This window comes from Symphodus melops (assembly GCF_947650265.1).
Source record: "Symphodus melops genome assembly, chromosome: 1".
NCBI classification, from domain to species: domain Eukaryota; kingdom Metazoa; phylum Chordata; class Actinopteri; order Labriformes; family Labridae; genus Symphodus; species Symphodus melops.
The window spans coordinates 39,906,409-39,926,061 of record NC_136691.1 but is presented as its reverse complement, the minus strand read 5'-3'; the positions used below and the strand labels follow the sequence as shown (position 1 = coordinate 39,926,061).

The following is a 19,653-nucleotide window of genomic DNA, read 5'->3' as shown; positions in this document are numbered from 1 at the left end:
AAAAAACAGCTTGTGATGAGCTTTACAGAGTCACTGTGTTGAAAAGTCAGCTAGCTGTCACCCTCGGGTCATGGAGTTGTTGTGCGTTTGTAGTTTCATTGTATGTTTGGCAAGAATAATCAATAAAGAGTAGTTTATAGCTGAGAAGAACTACAATTTCAGTTCAAGTGCATGATGTGTACTGCAATTGTTAAGGTTGGTATTGCTCTATGAATAAATTCTGCATATGAATGCACAATCTCTCAGCAAGTGAAATGATTTTCGCTGTTGGAAGCATACTTGTTCCCATGCATGAACTGAGTTGAAAAGTTCACTAAGTGCCAAAATGTATCAGCCGTAAAGTCATTTAGAACGTATCAGCTATCATACAGCGGCAAATTGACTTTAATTATTTGATGTAAATAGATGCCCCTGCATGCAAGTGCAGTGAACGATCTGCTCTTAGATGTCCTCTTTGAAATCTAGCTTCTGTTGGTCTTATGTCTTAAAACAATGATAACACTGGGGAAAAGGAAGTCCTGGAAATACTTCATTGCTACTAGCTGTCCACATTAGAAGTCATGAAAATATGCCTGTTGCTCCCTAAGGCTATGTCTTTGTCAGATGATAGCTGGTAAGTTTAAAGGTTGGAGAAGATTAAAAAGAAAAAATTTGTCGTTTTATATTAATATATTTTATGAGTTACTGTTAAAGCTAAAAAAATAAAACAGTTAAGGAGTTAAAGAGTTATTATGACTAATGTTTACTGCCATAGAAAAATGGGCAAACCATATCACATCTTAAAAGACTATGTTTCACCTTCACAATGCTGACTAGGTTTTTCTTTTTCACTCCATCTCTTGCATATCTGCATATTTCAACCTTACAGTCATTATTACAGTCTCTATTGTATCAAGTATCCAATCCAATCTGTACTCAGAATCTTATTTTGTCTGGTACAAGTGATTCTTAGAGAAGGAGCATTTTACTGTCTGTATCCACTGCCAGGAAAATCACTTACACTTCTATTATTTACAACAACTCTCACAGCTGTCAAGAATTTAGGTACGGCTTAGCGTTGGCTTGTTTAAATAGATTTGACCACATTAAAGTAAACACAGCTACAGAGTAGAGGAATCACTTTATTGGGAAAGTCCTACACTTTTGTTTGGTATATTAAAGTGTTCCTATATTCTATATTCTCGATGTCTTGTACCAACATTTGTATTTATTTCAGTGTTACCCATGTAACAAATAGTAGATAACAAGGTTCACATTTAATTCCAGCTCCATACATTTCTCCAATATCTTTTTTTAAAGTGTTTGTGGGCCTGTGATACTGTCATTGCGTGGTTTATCAGAAGTGATCAAATGCATTTCACACTCTTATTCACTGAATGACATTCCCTTTGGCACCTCAAACAAATGTATCACATCGAACATATCTTCTGTTGATCTCACCTTCATTGGTGATACATTAGCAGAGGTCTTAGAGTTAACTTTTTTTTTTTTTTTTTAAAGGACATGTCACAGCTCTGTATTTGACATTTTATTATGTTTGTAGCGTGATCCGCTTTATTATGTTCACGTCACTGAAGTACACTTTCAGTTTTTAGCTAGCGGAGCAAATCCTTCTTTGATTACCGGCTGTTACCTGCTCCCTTAACTAATTGGAGATTTCGAAAACCATATTTATCTGCTACCCTGCTTTCTTTAGACCCACACTTGGACGATCTGAGCCTCACTATTGGCCAATGGTTAGATTAACAAGATTGACTTTATTAATTGCAATAGTTGCAGAAATGGAAGGCAAATGTTAGTTGTTTGATTCACTACCATCTATTCTTCACATCGAGGTGGAAAACTATTAATAGAAAGTGGAACTCCATTATTCTTATGTTTAATATAAGGTAAAAACTCTTTCGTAATTTTTTGTCACTGAATATCCTTTACAATTCCAATAAAGATGCATGCTTGTTAAAATGAGCATCTCTGTTCAGGATTGTGTTAAATGTGTGCCCTCTCTCTTTGCAGCAGCCACTGCCATAAAAATCCAGTTATTAGAATTTCATTCAGAACTCAGGTTCATCTTCTGTGGCCTTGACTGCAGCAATGCACTTATGCTTTTTCACTCCGTAAAACTGAATGAATAAGTTGAGTTGTACTTGCTGAATCTTAATGTAATTATCTTATATTTAAGGTTTAAAGAAAAACAATCTATAGAGGGATATATTAATTTGTTACTTTGTTATTCACCTGACATTGTTTTTGTAAAAATTGGTTGGACAAGACCCTGGTGTATTTTGTTATTGATTTTATATTATGAATACACAGTATCTGGGTGTGTACACTGTATTTTGTAAAACTCAAACCTGTCATGTTTTATCTATGTGAATTTTAATTCATTTGCTATGTCCTTCCTGCTCTGTGCTGTGTGTGTGTCTGTGTGCATGTGTGTGTGTGTGTGTGTGTGTGTGTGTGTGTGTGTGTTTTCAAGAGTTTTGTACGAGATGGTCCTATGCTCGGGCCTCTCTATCTCCTCTGAACACCTTGAGGTCATATCGCCCCCATGCTGGACAAGCTGCCTGCTTCCCATTTAGATTATGGATGGTTATTACTGCCTCCCAGCTGTCAGTCAGATTAGACCAACTGTGTATGTCCCAGGAAGAAGTGTCATCATGGGCAGGAGGAGGTGCAATATAAGGAAGACATCTCCAGAACCTACCATGTTGTACAAAGTTTGTTAGTGCTGTCTTTGAGGTGTTACCATGAGTGAAGTCAGAGTATACAGTCTGAGGACTACATCGGCCTTTTCTGTTTATAATATTATGACTATATTATTAGGCAATCCATACCAGTTGGTTTGATTAGCTTTAGTGCTCTGATATGTGCTTAAGCATGGCACACTTCCTTGGCCCTGGCACACTTGGAAGAGGTGTGCTTAGACACGGTACAATTCATTCACAAGCACAAACTCGGGCACACAACTTGGACAGCCTCCCATCATCAAGAAATCTCGAAATAAGTACAAAGAATTAAAAAAATGACACAGAATCAGTAAAGTAGCTGTCACATTCTCTCTCGTTTTCTCTGATGTGTGGATGCGGACTCAACCGTGCATCCCTTTAATTTAATTTATTTTATTTTTTTTCATTTTCCGAGTCTGTCGGTCTTGTAAACTAAGCACGCTTCATAATTATGTAAAGCCATGCATGAGTTGTGTTACTACTTTATGTACAAGAGGTAACCGTGCTCAGGCTCGGTTAGTCCTGGAGTAATTTAAGTGCAGACCAGTAGTGGAATGGGGAGGGGGGGGGGGGGGGGGCAATTAAGCTTAAGCACAGTAAAGGAAAACTGGGCTTAGTGTGACTGTGCCTTAAAAGAGGTTAATCTTGGCATCAATCTAATCAGAATAAGATTGCCTTAAGCAGCTTTCATTGGTCTCTAAATTACAAAGTATAACTTTCAAATACAAGTCTATCCACCTGAATCAAAGCATTTTTACAATGCCATTGATTATTCTTTTTCTTTTGTGGGTATGTAACACAATATAGAAAGCATAACCACCAGAGTATTTGTGAAAAACCGACGAATCAAAAGCATTCCATGAAGGCGTGTATGAATGCACAAAACATCATGCTCTCTGCAATCCCCTGTGAAATTTACTATGTACAGTACATGGCTATACAATGTGAACAAAAACAACTATAAATGGGTGCTGAACTTCCTACAAAAAACTTACTTAAAAACACTTAAAAAAAAATGCAATCACATTGAATTACAAGGTTTTTGAGTCCTCAACCTTTACAACAAAATAGGTAACCTGTATGTCTTTTAACCCTTGTGTAATGTTCACATTGTTGTTGCTCAGCCAGTGTTTGTTGGTCTGATGGACCCGTTGCATTTTGTGGCTTTTAATGCGAGGTAAAACAAATTGTTGCATGTGATGTTGTGTCCACTGAGTCCCTGAGACATGTCGAGGACAACCCTCATTCCTTGGTTTTTCTCTGGGGCTCCTCCATCAGGTTTCCCTGTGTAGACTTGTAAGTTCCAAGCATATGAGGAAGTGGCATCACAGGCAGCCCAGATCTTTATACCATACTTTACAGTTTTGCAGGTCTGCTTCTTTTGTGTTTCTGCACCTGCGGTTCCCACACAAAGTTGCAACATTGTTTGTCAACACTGTCTGCTCTCCTTTTCTCGCACATTTGACCCTCTGATGTTCAGTGTACCCACACTTCTATTAGCCCCGGGTCCAGTGGACCCGGACATCTTATATGTAATAGAAATGTGTAGGGGGGATGTATGGTGTGTGGTCATTAAATTTGTATTCTGATATATGTTCTTCACAGAAAATGAGCCAAAGTCAGTGAGTCTCAGTTTGAAAAATTAATTAATTGTATCATTTTTCTTTTAATAAAAAATGAAAACGGGTCCCACAGCCCCGAACACCACACAAGGGTTAAGAAAGCATTTAGAATCTTTCACCATCTTCCAAAAACAATATACACATACACCATGTTGAAACGTACAGTAGGCGAGTCAATGTGGGTGAGCTCATGAGATTTTGACTGTAGTTACGATATAGGACATGTATCTTCACACATCTTTTCAACCCTACCTCCTTTTTTGACTTTTAATCGATATTGTGCTTTTAAAACATCAGATTATCTCAGATTTTCTTTTCCTATAGAAGACGGCTAAAACAATCTCCAAAACTGTACTTGTGAGGAAAGTGTAAACATAGATCCTCTGAGTGTCTCATTTAGTCATGCTAACACTACAGATATACCTCCTACACACTGCATGCGTGTGTGGGAGATAAAGCCAGTCTGCAACTGTGTAGCAGTAAGACATTTACACAGTGTTACCCACTGTGCGCTTACAAGTATGAAGCACTGATTAAGTAGAAGAAAAAACACACACAAATCTTCAAAAATTCATCATATGAATTTAGCAAGATTATATCATTGTTAGATAAGGATAGTAATTCTTTATAGGAAAAATAGTTGCAACTTGCACAGGGGTGTATTAACTGATATGGAATATGAACAGTTGAAGACCCCTTAGCGTGGTATATTTACAACTATCAGTCACTATGTTTTTCTCTCATTTGATTTTTCACTTTAACACTTGAATAAACCACTAAAAACCTTCATCTAATGTATCTCTATCTTTTCCACATGTGTATTTGTATGTGGGTGTGAATAGTTATCTGCTCTCGTAGGCGCTTGTTGATGTGTTTTTCTTCTTTGTGGGTGTGTAATTGTGTGTGAACTCTGTATATAGTATTTGTCTCTGGGCTTGCATGTGTGCGGCTTGACCTCTATGGTAAGCTAGGAGAGGAAATGGCAGAAGGAAAACCACAGTTGAGTAAGTGAAGCGTGGAAAGTGCTTGGTTTTGGGATTACACACTGGCCCTTGTGCATGGGAATTCACAAAGGAGAGTTTCACTGGCAGACAGATGAGAGGTTGGGAAAGTGCTCGGCTTTGGCTGCCTGTGACTTCAATTTGAGCTTTCTCTCACATTTAAGGCACTTTTGAAAGGCTGCGGTTCACTCTTTAATTCTGTATGTTCATCACAATGGTGTCTCAGTGAATCATTTTCCCCGTTCAGTTTGCAGCTGCTGAGAATAAGAGTCATGGCTGCTGTCTGAGTGGAAATCATTTGTTTTAGAGGTTTCCTTTATCAAAACAGTCAGCTCAGCATTTTTCACCAAACATGAATGTAGACCCCCCAGAATTTTATAACCACCACATTAAATTAGATTGGCCATATAAAAGTTTATAAAACCCCCTGAGAGCACTTTGTGGAGTGATTTTATTTTCACGTCCAAAAACACCACAGGGAAGGACTGACAGAGAGCAACTATTTGGTTTGTGAAGAGCAGAATAATCTCCTCTGTGTATGTTTCTCTGTGTTTTGTCTGGAAATGAGACTTGATTAGTTTTTCAAAGATGGATTTCGGAGCATTTGTAGTTGCAAACAAAATTATGCCATCCGTTACTGTCTCGCTGTTTGCCTCATGATCTATGTGGCCTTAACCCTCTACATATGCTAATATGGAATTAACATTCAAAGATGTGAGAGGAAACATGTGCATGACAGTAAATCATGCTTTAATTAAGCTGCCTCTTTGGAAGGCAGCATCATTAGCTATTGAAAAATAACAGACATGCATATTTAATGTGGACTTCAGAGCACCGAATCCCGATACATTGATGTTTGTTCATCCATCAATCCAATGAGTGCTTCCAAATGTAACACATTACTGATCCTCCCCAGCAGTAATGTCGATTGTATTTGTCATCCAATGCATCTAGTACCCTCGGCATTTTGTCTCTAGAGCTGTGTCCAGCTTCAGGCCACATTTTCAGGGCAATATTACAAGTGATGATGGAGTTAGAGGGTTGTGGTAATGATGGTAGACAGGCCAAATCTCAGCTACAGAGTCCGACTGGGGGCTTATAGAAAGCGGGCATGCAGCAAACAAGTATGTACAGTATGCCACAGGGTCTAATCCTACATTCGTCCAGAATGATGAACACATATTAGTCAAAGGCCAGCAACCAAGATGTAGCATCATTCCAGTGTATGGATGGGGGATGGGCTTTGGGCTGTGACACAGTGCCAGGTCACGCTCCATAGACACAGTGTGGAGTATGCTGCTGGTAGGATGCACCACCCTACAGGTAGCAGGTGTGTCTGGATGAATGTTCGGTGTGATGAAAACATGTCAAATGTTACTACACACATGCTAGTGCACAGTGTGATTAAGAATACAGCTGAATCAGCAGTGTTATATGCAGCTGTAGCATTGAATCAAGCTAATATAATGTTTCTCTTTCCCTCCCCCTCATCCCTCTTGTCCTCCTCTGTGTCTCAACAGCGGCAGATGGTGAGGAACCAACTTCAGCAGGTGGGAAAATGTTATGCTTGGTAACGTGATTTCCCTGCTTTTGTGTGAGTCTGTGCATTTGTGTGTGTGTGTGTGTGTTTGTGTGTGTGTGTGTGTGTGTGTGTGTGTGTGTATAAAGATGGGGATGGAAAGAATGAGCTCTTTTAGTTTCTCATTCTTGGCTTGAATCCTTTCCTCCTTCATTATTGCAGACTTTAATTTCTGTATCGACTCACTGGTCTTGCCTGGTCAGCAGTACTCTCATGATTATATTATTGGTATTTCAGTTCATAGAGCAGAACTGTAGAAATCTATGATGATATTGCAGCTCAACCGAAATTTCCTGTCTTTGACTGGCGCCCAGTTTTCAGATTGTTTTCCTCACAGTCTAATCCAGTGCAGTGATTGCTTTAGCTTGATTGTCCATTACGAAGGAAATTTTCCAAATATGAAAGTACTGAATATGATTTCTGAAGCTGTGGAAGTCCTTAAAAGCATTTACTTTATGATCCATTAAACCCACAGTAGTATCATTACAGAACATAATATATCGTAAAACCTTACAGTTATTTATTCAAATGACGAGGCGTTCCACCCTTAAATGCACATCATTATCATCTGCCTTAATGTACATGGTGTCCGTTCCCTAAGGAGTGCGTTGAGGGTGTTTTGCACCTCTTTTGTGTGTTTGCAAGAAGCGGGTAGTCAAGGAAATAGCATAGCAAATTATCATACAGAAACATCTAATGCTTTTGAAAGTAATCTTCCTCAGAGTGCATATTAAGTATTCTGAAATACTGCTGCTCAATATTAAAAGAATGAATGTGACCAGACTTTCATTACAAAAACAAGACCACAGAGGACGGCAGAATCTAGAAACTGATTTATCTCTGTCAGTCATAGCATTAAAATATTAAAATATCCTCCTTGTTTTTCCTACATTCTCAATGTCTAATTATCTTGTCTTCAACTATTTTATTAATATTGGTATTGGCCCGTTTATTCAAGATTAAATGGGTTAAAACTGCCCAACCAATAACCATAACTGTCGGTATCAGCTAATTTTATCGCAGAAATACACAGATATTACTAGATTTATTCAAATATGATTTCATTTATGTACCATCGTCTTACACTAGCAGTGTTCACACCAGCAGAGTGTGCTATATGGATTACAACAAATTACTGTATCACTCTACAAAATGTAAAGTTGTCAAGTGAACAACTTGAACAACTTACATTTTTTTTTCTTTTTATAAAAGTGTTTGATTACTGTATTTGAGAAAAAAAGAGATACTGTAGATAGATCAAAGCTAAGAAAGATATCAGCTGAAGTATCGTTCTCTGATTTATCAATTTCGATATCAGTATCAGCCCAGAAAATCCATATGGGTCTAGTTAAAACAAGAACCAAATATTTATATATGTAATTATACCCCAGAAATCAAAGCAGTGTGTTTTCAAGTGTGAATGTTATCTCTATAAATCAAGATGCAAAGACATTTATACATGTTTACACTAACAGTATTTACAAAAGGTAAATACATGACTCTTCAAAACAATGGATTTTTTTACACAGACGTAAAATAAGAAAATGACAAAATACTCAAAAGAAGTCAGAACCCATAATTTAAATGTGATAGTCTAAAGGTATAAATGTCACGCAGAAGAAAGAATTTAGAGCTTCAAATGTCAAAGATAACATATGAAAAGAAAGTTCATAACTGTGGCGAGAAGACCATCAGTTTGTCACCCATATTTTCATCATGAATATGTAATAATGTGAACTATAAAATTTGTATGATTTACAGTTATATACAACGAATTTAAAATTCTCTTTAAGTCGTTTAACTTGTGTTTCCTGCTTTATACAGACCTATGTTTATTTAATGTACTGTAGACAGTTCAGATAGCAGAGATGGACTGTTGCAAACAGCACAAGAAATAATTATCGGATTAGAAGATGACCTGAATTAGGTGTGACTTGTGACCACTGACCTGGAACTGGACTAAGAGAGAAAATAGGACAGGGCGATATGGGGGACCAAATTAATCGTGACAGCTTTGAAGAATTTAGCATATCAGCTGCTTCTTCACAGGCGTCATAATCTTGAATCTACATATTCACACTCTTTTGTCTGCACACATAAAGGGGACTATGCTTCAGCGAGTTTGTCCTGTATTTCTTTAGGTGCTGTTTAAATCTCTGTGCCCACGCTGATACGATTATATTTTAGTATCCTTTGCATATTTGCCCACAATCTACGGGCATCTAAAGCTATACGATTTAAATAAAAAAAATTATATCAGGAGGAAATAAAGTATGTCCTTAGTTTGCAAGATCTGACTGAATATTGGATTTAATTTTATCCTTTTTCCTAATGGGATAATAAAAAGAGGAAATTGGCCACTTTTCATCTACATAGAGTTGGAATTTGTTTCTTCACGTCCAGGAAGACTTTCTGTTCGGTAAAAATATGGAATAGATAAAGCCCATAGAGAAATTTCAACGTATCAGAATGCATACTGAATCACAATTAGATGTACCGTAGGCCATATTTAAGTTGACGTGTAGTTAAATTTGACCTCTTTCTCACTGTTGGCTCTGATGAAACAAAGTCATTCTCAGTGTAACTGCAACTTAATTTTTCTTTTTTTCTTTTTTTTAACCAGGAATATCTTATATTATGAGTATTGGTCCTTCATTATCTATCCTAAGACTCTTAGACTTTATTATTGAAGCTCAAGCAACATGTTCCACATTATATATCTCAAACTGTCACATGATGTAAACTCTTCAGTGACCTTTTCTGCAGCATATGAGCTCAAAATGTAGAGAGACAAGCCTGTGACACAAGTACATGTATTATCATATTAAAACATTACAGATATGAACATCATTTTCCTGAGTTTAGTTAATGGGAATAGCTTGTCAGCAGCTGCGATTCAGCTTGAAGCTGCATAAAATTCGAGGAATTGAATGACACTTTCCGTGTTCGTTCTGTTTCTGAATTCTCTCACAGGCTAAAGATTTGACTCTATATGTTCAATATTTTGTAACTAACAGTCTTTAAAGTCACAGGGTCCATGGCTTTTATTAAGAAAGCATTTGTCATGTAATTTAATGATACAGTCACTTTTACCTTTATTACATGTAAGCCTTGGTTTTCCACACACCAATCACAAATGTACATTTTTGCAAAGCCACACAAATCATGTATGTGCATTGTCTTCTGATGCAAAAGGTGTAGGAGGGTGTAAACATGAATTTAATTCATTAAAATGCTGCAGGTTTTCTTGAAAATTCCATAAGTTTCACAAACCCTGTGGCTGCAGCATGTGCCCTTGATACCACTGAGATCTCGAGATTCAGAGCCTTAAGGTTAATTGTGTTAACTAATCGTCTATTTGTGTATCGCGGAACAATGGATCTCCATTGAACAGGTTGGAGCCATCCTCCATCTGGTTATCTGAAATCTCATTAGGTTTCAGGGAATTTTTTTACCGTAAACAATCTGACATTGCTCACAAACATTAGATTGAGCAAAAGGCCTTTGTTAGAGAAGACCTTTGGGGAGGCAGGGACAGCGCTCTGACATTTTCATGGCATTTAGTATCTGACAAGACAACCTCCCTTTCCTGCCCTTCACTGGCTGTTCCAAGAAAGATTCCAATCCTCTGTGTGACCTCTCCGTTTGGATATTTATTTGACATATTCCAAACCATTTTGCTTTTGCGTCATTTCTACAACTGTCAATTCTAAGTGCATTTGTCCTGACATTGTCAACGTTGATGGTCTGAAATGGCAGAGTGGTGCTGGAACTTAAGAACAGGAGTCCAAAGACTCACTAAAAGCAGGAACGTTTGGGCGTCTCACGCTGAGAGCACTGATGCTGAATCGGCGGTGCCAACTTTCATCAGTCGAGGTGAAGGATGGGTGCAGTGACCATGAGCCTGTGAAGCGGTGAAGCCATCATAGAAAAAAGAGGCTGGGTTAAAATAGATTTGACACAATTAGGCCATGTTAGATTCCTCAGTGATGTGACTGGCTGTACAGTCAGAGCTCAGGCTTCAATGGAAACGTCTCTCTTTCGGGGCAGGTAAATGTTTCGTTTCTGAAGATTTTGCAGAAAGGTTAACAAGATTGATGAAGGGCTAGCTCGTCACTTTTAACCTCATTAGAAGATGGCAAGGGTGAGACAGAAATCACAAGGAACAGTTTCATTTTGAAGAGTTTTTTTTTCCATTGACAGTCATTTGAAAAGTATAATGTTATGTCTCTTTAATAAGAAGCCTTTCCAATAAAGGCTGTTGGTATCAGTGGGGAAATATTGCTTGGGGAGCTGTAGAAAGTGTTGATGCTGGTTAGCGATTACACTTGAAACCCATTGGCTATCATCTGAGGAGGATACAGCCCCTGGAGGCCATCGCAAATGTTTGAAGGGGCTTTAGTTAATTTAGCTCTCTTAGGGTCTCTTGAGCCAAGACTTCCTTTCATGGTGGTCCTTCTCTGTGAACCGTCCATAAAAGCCACTTGACAAGCAAGAATTAAGTTTGAGTTGATAAACAGTGTCTGGGAATTATTAGCTGGCTGAAATTAGACATCTTTTCATAGATATTATGTCAAGATAAATCCCTGACCACCCATGCGTAGTCAATGCAACCATTTGTGTTCCTTATGAACATACTTTATATTCTACTCCCCCTGTAACACTTTGTGGCTACACAGAAATCAGAACCTTTTGGACATTGAAAATCTTGTCGTTCAGAATCTGTTTTATAGATTATCTGTGTATTGGCACAAGTAAATGGTGTAGACAGAATATAAGGCTTTATAGTAAATTCTTTATCAAGCAAAGTGCAGCTTGTCAGAGCTTGTTATGATGGGTTTAACAGTAACTGTAGCACGACACTTTCTCCTTTTCTGAATTCTGTTTTTATAAAGATATCTTGTCTCTGTAATAGAATAACAGAGTACAACAAGAGACTTAATTATATCCCTCTTATGAAAGGGAGGGTGTCCTAACATTCAGCTTCAATGATGCATTGTCAAATTAAGAACTGTAAACAACATCATTTATAAAAGGGCTAAACTGTAATGTGCTTATTATGAAATATTTCCTTACTCTCAAACATTTATAGTGTTGAAGTTTTAAGATGTAACAGTGAACTTAAGCTTTCTCTTTACAACAATAGCAAGCTTTTATTTGTGATTGCTGTCAGCTAAGAAACATGGACACATGTGTAGCTTTAACCCTGAAACCATCAGGCCTATTTGATTGATCTGCAAGGAAACAAGGGATTCTGTCCTGTGTTTAACCGTTGCTCAGGTTTTCACAGCTGATTGATTGGACTCTCTTTGGCGCCAGAAAGGGAATCGCAGAGCTCGTGCCGGACACAACACAGGCTCACATCAATCACGGAGCGAGCGTTGGCTCGTACAGCAGAGCAGCAGCTGACATTCACACAAGAAAAGCTGCCAATGTTTCCTCCAGACATGCATCACAGAGACGTGCGTCACACAGCTCCTGAAGAGAGCATCCACTGTCAGACAGATGAGACACCCCCCCCTACACACACACGTCCACTTCCTCTTCTTTGCCTTTACTGGAAAAGTTGAGTTTTTCATTTTAAGCAAGGTAATGTGCAGGTTTGTGTCTTTTGTCCCTTTTGCTTCCATAATGCCTGTTAATCCGTTCTACATGTGTGCTTCACTGAACATGTCACTCTGATTTGCTAAATTATTACTGGACTCTTTAAAGACAAGAACTCTAAATCCCAAAATAAGGAAAAAGAGTACCGTAAATTCCGGACTATAAGCCGCTACTTTTTTCTCACACTTCGAGCACTGCGGCTTCTACTCCGGTGCGGCTAATGCATGGATTTTTTATGGGGGACAATGAGCTTCTGCCGCAAAAACATTTGACTTCGTCACGTCGGATCTTAATATCAGTCATTTTGCGCTTCATGCACGCACCCTCATGATGGAAAACACACAGAGAAATACATATGATGCAGCTTTCAAGTTAAAGGCGATCGACCTGGCTGTCAAAGAAGCTAACAGAGCTGCTGCACGTTAAGATGACACTGACAGCGACAACAGAGACTGAGGAAGTGAGTAATGAAGTCATTCTGAGGCAGTGAATGGATGGACTTTTTCTTGTGAAATATATTACGGTCATCTTTTTCATCAGCCGTGTTACAGACACCGTCGGCTAGGCTTCGTATTGTAACGGTTCATGTTGTAAAGTCAGTAGTTGATAATGTGTTCATAATTCCGATTATGTGGAGAGTCAGTGAATGCACCAGCGAGAACGTGTTGAGTGGCTGTATGAGAGAACGCTGGGGGAGAGAGTTGGATTGTTACGGCAAGTTATGTGTTGCTCTCTGCTGTAAACGGCGTGGTCACGGCCGACAGTGATCGGGTTATTAAAAGTTATTATTTGAACGCTCTCGTCGTCCTTTAACGTCCGTACGGACGCTACAGTATTTGCGGGTGTTACCGGTAGCCTACGTCTGTGTAAATAGCTCTTGTTATAGCGTGGACACCTGCGGCTTATAATCAAGTGCGGCTTATATATGTACAAATACATTTATTTACTTATTTTTAGCCGGTGCGGCTTATATCCAGGTGCGCTCAATAGTACGGAATTTACGGTACATTCAAGGGCTGTTTGAATTTTCTCTGTTCAGACCAACTGGGCACTAAAAAAAACACTTTAAATATGTATTTCCTTCAGCGTGGTGCCACACAAAACTACTATATATTGATGTGTTACCTGTTAGAGGCACATGTTTACTAGTGCAGAGTTGTTTATAATCGTTGCAGCCTTCTGCTTTCTGTTGTTTCAAGTCATATCACTCTGTATAATATCTACATTATTTTGGGAGGACTGCTGAGGAGAGTCTCACTTTGGTGGTTCTTCTTCCATGAAATGATGGCGTTAAGAACTCACACGTGTGACTTACACTTATAAACTGTAAACCCTTTAGTATGACAAAAAATGGTAATGGTAGAGATATGTAAAGAGGAAGCAGGCAGCAGCTGACTCTCATAAAATATTGAACATCTGTACAGGAGAAAGGCCAAGCAGGGTACGGGTGTTTTATGTATTTGATAGCTGATGGTAGAGTGTTATTAGATGATATAGCTTAATATAATTAATACTTCTATCTACAAAAAAGTTTTTTTAAAAAGATGGGGAAAATGCATAAAAGGGTCATTTAAAGGTCCCCTATTAACCCCTTTTTGGGGTTCATATAGCTAATTAATGTTCCTACTAAAGCACGTTGACAATCACAAATGTTCGTAAAAAGTATGTGTTTTCATGGACTGCAGCTCCAGGCAGCGTCTCTCATCTGTCCGTGTTTGCAGCACTCTGAATCCCCAACGATCTGAGTCCTCACGTGGGCCTGGTCTGATGTGATTAGTCGGTCGTTCCGGTCCGTTGTAATTGGTCAGTCGCTCAGCACGGATATCACATGGGCGTGCAGCACGAGCTTGATGTTGCTACAACGAGCCAATGGGCTTGGATCAGTGATATCATACTGGCAAGACGACACACTGGCAGATTTCATTCGGGAGGAGCGAAGGGCTGAACGTTACATGTAGCTTATGCTACAGCTAACAGGAGGACGTAGCAGAAGACAAGTTGGAAAGACACTTGGAAAACACACTGAAGAGCATATAAAACTAGAAAAAAGGATAATATGGGATCTTTAAGGGGGAAAAAATCCCCCTTTATGCTGGCTATGAGCCTGAAACTCACCTAGGAAACGATGTTGACTAAAGAGTCACCTATTTTCTTGCATTAATCTGTAAACATCTGCAGAAAATTCAGAGATGCAGACTAAATGTGAGTCAACTCTGAATGTTTTAAACTTATAGTTCAAATTGGTGGCAGATCCCATTCATGCTTCATGCACGTACTTTTGTGTTGGTGAGTGTGTGCGGAACTGTTTCTGTGTCATCTGTTTCTCACACACAACATCTACCATGGTGTTGTGTCAGTAATAGCGTTGAATGCTTTTGGTTTGAATTGTAATCAAGCCCTTAAATCCATGTATAAATCTTTTACAAAATAACACTCTCTGACTTAAATGGAGCTGTCATACAAAACAGAGTCTCTCACGCACTCAAACACACTGTGCCCTTCTCACTCTCTTTTCCTTCTCTGCTTTTTTTTTCTGCTTTATGCGCTCTCCATTAGGAAGGCTGTCAGTGTGCTCCATGGTGCGACTATAGATTGTCACGTCAAAACAGCTCTGAAACCTGTCACCCCCCCCCCCCCTTTCAGAGAGCAGGGCCTCTGTGAAAGCTATTATACATTTCTCTGTACTACTGATTAGCCAGCGCTCTCGTTATTATACTGATACAGGTCCTGCCTTTGAAATGGGATGACTTGGATAGGATTAACTCATTTGTAATTCATATCCAGAGGCCTACGACTACTTCAAATGAGAACAATAAGAATAAGGATCATGCCGTTCTTTCTTTCTATATTTATTATTTTGCTTACTGAGTTCATTTTCAGACATTTCATGTTCTGGTTTTAGGCGAGTCTTGAACACTCAGGTGATGCAGTTTATAATCCAAGGCTGCACTCGCTTACTTTGACATTGTCAAATTCTCCGCTCATGGCTGTTCATTTGTCAAATTGACTTAAGAGGGCATGATAGTCTCACCCTTGAGACTTCATCTTGTTTCCTAACACTTAAAATGATATAAGAGACCCGTCAAAGCTGAGTTTACCTGCCAACGCTAAGATACGGACAAAAAAAGACTGGAATAGAAATCACATCAAGACACAGCGAGCTTAAGAAAAGACTTATGATAGCTCACACACTTCAACAGGCTTTGCACTGATAATAATTTGTCATGTTAACCACCAGGCTTTCTGTTTCGCCTGAATTTTGCTGTTCAACATGTGCTGGCCTTAAGCAAAGTTTGCATGAATATCCAATGGAAGACTTCTCAAGTTTCCCATCCAATCTCAATCCGAAAAAGTTTTGACAGCCTGGGTGCAGTTCTACAACTCAATGTTTAATAGATGAGACAGCTATTGGCAAGCCCTTGAGTTATGAAACCAATAACCCCGCATCAAGGCCTCGTCATTTACATTTGGCCCCACAGGGCAGGTTAGTGCAAGAGAGGTTTCAGATGGCAGGAATATGGCACCACATTGTGAGCGCTGCCAATAGAGTAATCTACATTTGGTTGATTTGATTTAAAGCTTCAGTTATCACCATCCTTCCAAATAAGACAAATTATGAGAACATTTTTTTTAGTAAAAAATGGGGGAAAGCAACTCACTGAATGAATTAGTGTTCTTACTGAGTGATAAATTTTCACTGGGTTTTTTTCCATTGGTATCTTTTGTATGCTGAATCCCCAAAGAGTGACTACACTAATGTCTGCAAAGCTCCTCCTTGTTGTCTGCACCCAAAAAATACAGAGACAACAATGGTAATGATGAATGGGGCGCTACACACACAACGAGAATACATCTGCTCTATGAATATAAAATCCTTTGCAAATTTATTTTGTGCAAGAGCCTTTCCAGAACTTAGTTAAACTGACCCATGCTAAGGCGCACAGCACATATAGGTATGATTTTCAGGAAAGCAGTTTTCAAGTTAATAAAAATATTGGGTAACTTCCTTTTACAGAATGTCCCGACAGTCAAAAAATAAACAACTGAAAACACATTTTAACTGATAAAAGATGTGGGGAAAGCACATGGATTTCCAATGACGGTTATTATAATCCATATCTTTCTAAGGGTCATTTTATTTTAGTTAACTTATTTTATATATTTACAACAGTCAGCGGCCAGTCAACACAGTACCAACCATGTTGGCACAGGGGCACTCAAGGAAGAGTTAAATGTTTCTGTATTTTCATTTTTTAGATATTTTTGTTCAAATGTTCTGTTCCCTCTCTGGGGTCTGTAGCACTTTACTGCACTCTGTATGCATTGAAACAAATCAATTATGAATGTGAATGCAAATCTTTATTGTTGTTATGGTAATGTGATACACAGCAGTGCAATGAATGCACAATGGCACTCCCTGAGTTAAACTATAAATATATCAATAAGGCCTCTAAACATTTGTAAACAATTGTAAACATCAACATGTATTAAAACAAATAGACACAAACTGCAGTGTGAGTTATAGTGTAGCTGTACCAATGACTTAGGGTCAGATATCACGTAGTGAGGCATGTACACTACCCAGCCAAGCAGGAATCATTAGTGCAGTCAAGCAAACACAGTTGTACATTTTAGAGTGTATCAAACTTTTGATAATTGGCCTTATAAATTGGGGAGTACAAAGACCAACTCAACTAATTTGGCTCACTTAACTTTTAGATTTGTTTCAGACACCGTGTCCACTTATCGTTCAGTTCTGTTTATTTAAAAGCATTACATGGCAGTTGCTCATTCCGTAGGGACTTGGGTTGGTAACTGGACGGTCGCTGGTTCAAGTCCCGGTGTAGACCAAAAATAGGGAAGCTGGGGGCTGCTCCCTCACTCTCTCCATTAGTGCATGTCCATCCTGTTTGTGCATGTATACTATTTACTGTACAGTATATCTGTGTGTGTGTCTTCTTCTTCTTAATATGGTAAACAAAATAGGAAACATTTTCTCTCCAATAAAAGTTATTCAACTAAGTATTCAACCTGCCAATGCTTTCATTTGTGTATGCACAAGTTAGTGTCAGTCTATGTTGTTTGTGATTGTATGCAGGCTTGTTTTGTATACAGGTTGTGAAGCTCTACCTTGCAGCTAGTCTGCAGTGCTCTCCAGTCAGCTCTATGAGGATGCTTCCTGTATGAGGCATATTGAGAATTTCTAGACCTCAGGCTGCCCTCATGACCACAGTGATCAACAGCAAGAACCAGATCAAGCCCTTCCCCTTTCCCTGGCCATCCTTTTTGCCTCTAAGACATTTCTACTCATTAGTGAAGGTTATGGTTAGTGTGGTTAATAATTCTCTTTTTCTTTTTTTTCTTTTTTACTAAAAATGTCTTCAAATCCTCAGACTTAAATAAATTTTTTGATTAGGTTAGTCGGTTTTAAATCACCAGTCTGGGAAGATTGTGAAGGAAAGTTTATTTTGCACTTTCAGCATGGGCAGTGAACTACACCAGAGGGAATCAATTACCCAGAACCCTTTGTTTTTGTATACACTGTAGATATGAAAGCCAAAAATGTGAAGCCTGTCATCAGTGTCTCTCTGGGTGAACTGACTTGTTTCATTAGTGGCACAAATGGGACTTCTCTGCATTGTTTTATTCTTTATTCTTTTTTTCCACCATGCAGGCCCTTGCCATCCAAACCCCTGCCACAACAGAGGAACATGTGAGATCAGCGAGACCTACCGGGGTGACACCTTCATTGGTTACGTCTGCAAGTGCCCACCAGGCTTCAGTGGAGTTCACTGTCAACACAGTAAGTCTGACTCACCTTTTCTTTGTACCTTCATAATTACTATCTGCTAAATAAAGTTAATGCAATCTGAGGGTAAAGTTCTATTTTTGAAACATTTACCACAAATAGGATTTGATCATTGGCATTGAAAGATTTTACAACACCAATATCAGCTATAAGCAATGAAAAGACGTTGAACAGCGGACAAGAAGTGCTTTAAATCTATGGAAAGGATGAGTTCAGCAAAATGATAGTGGGTTTGCTGAAAAAAGGAAGTGCTGAATTTGCTTTCTTTTGTTGAGCATGCTCTTAAAGGTTAGGGTGGGAAGGTTTTTGCTGCCCATGAGATAATATTTTACATCACAAGAGAACCATTGTCTTTCACCTCAGTACAATTTATGGGCTATCTTAAAATGACCTTCCTGAACTTTTGAAGCCTCTAACACCCTGAAGCTGAGCATTCAGGGAAATTCTACGGTAACATCGAGTATGACCAATACCAGCGACTGTAAAAATATGAGCTCTTGTTTTTTTTGTTCCTGTTGTTTTGGGTTGTTTACTAGTAGGACATGGTCTAGTTTGTCGTTATTGACAATATAGAAAAAAAGGTAATCAAATATCAGCAACATGACTTTTCTGTAAACATTTCAATATACATGTCATGATAGTTGTTGGGAAACTTTCTCCAGAAAATCTACACCTTTAAATTTGAGATATTTGGCTTACCCTTCTTGTCTGGACCATTTATCAAATTGGAGTGATTTGTTCGACATTTTAAAGAATGATTTGGTTACGTTCTTTGACTTTTTCTTCGCAGCATATTTCCCTTCTTAGCAGTCACTGTCGAAAAAGTTTCAAAGTCGAATTGTAAATTGTCACGTCTGCTCTGTCAGTAAGTTAAACATGTACCAGCTGGTTTGAAAAGTAATTATGAATTATAACATAGTTAACATTAGCTAACAAGCAGCAACCAATTTTGAACAGTTATAGCATCAAACTTTGTCATATAGTTCAGTTTGGTATTTAGTAAAAGCAAGCAGATTGTCCGTCAGTGTTAAACTCTGCAGAATGATATAGAGGCCGAGTCCTCTGTTTTGTTTGCTTGGCTGAGCATTGCATTAGCCGCACACAACCCAGCTGTCCTTCATCACAGGTGTACTTGTAAGTAATGGATTTAGTGTATCACAGTGCAAATGGTATGGTGAGATGGAGCATTATTGTTTTGAAAGAAAAAGATAGATGGACAAACACAAAGAGAGGTAGAGATGTTAAGGAATACTTAGAGGAAATATTTATATCTGTCTCATTATTCTGCCAGACTAACATCAAGGTTGAAAAG

At 38.6% G+C, this 19,653-nt stretch overlaps 1 protein-coding gene across 1 annotated transcript in view; it reads left to right on the top strand.

Moving 5' to 3' along the window:
* The window catches only part of edil3a (EGF-like repeats and discoidin I-like domains 3a), a 111,508-nt gene that overhangs the window by 23,518 nt on the left and 68,337 nt on the right, over positions 1-19,653 (top strand). The window contains exons 2-3 of the mRNA XM_079347452.1: positions 6,870-6,899; positions 18,207-18,335. Of these exons, the coding sequence (XP_079203578.1) occupies positions 6,870-6,899; positions 18,207-18,335 (159 nt within the window). The remainder of the gene's footprint in view (positions 1-6,869; positions 6,900-18,206; positions 18,336-19,653) is intronic.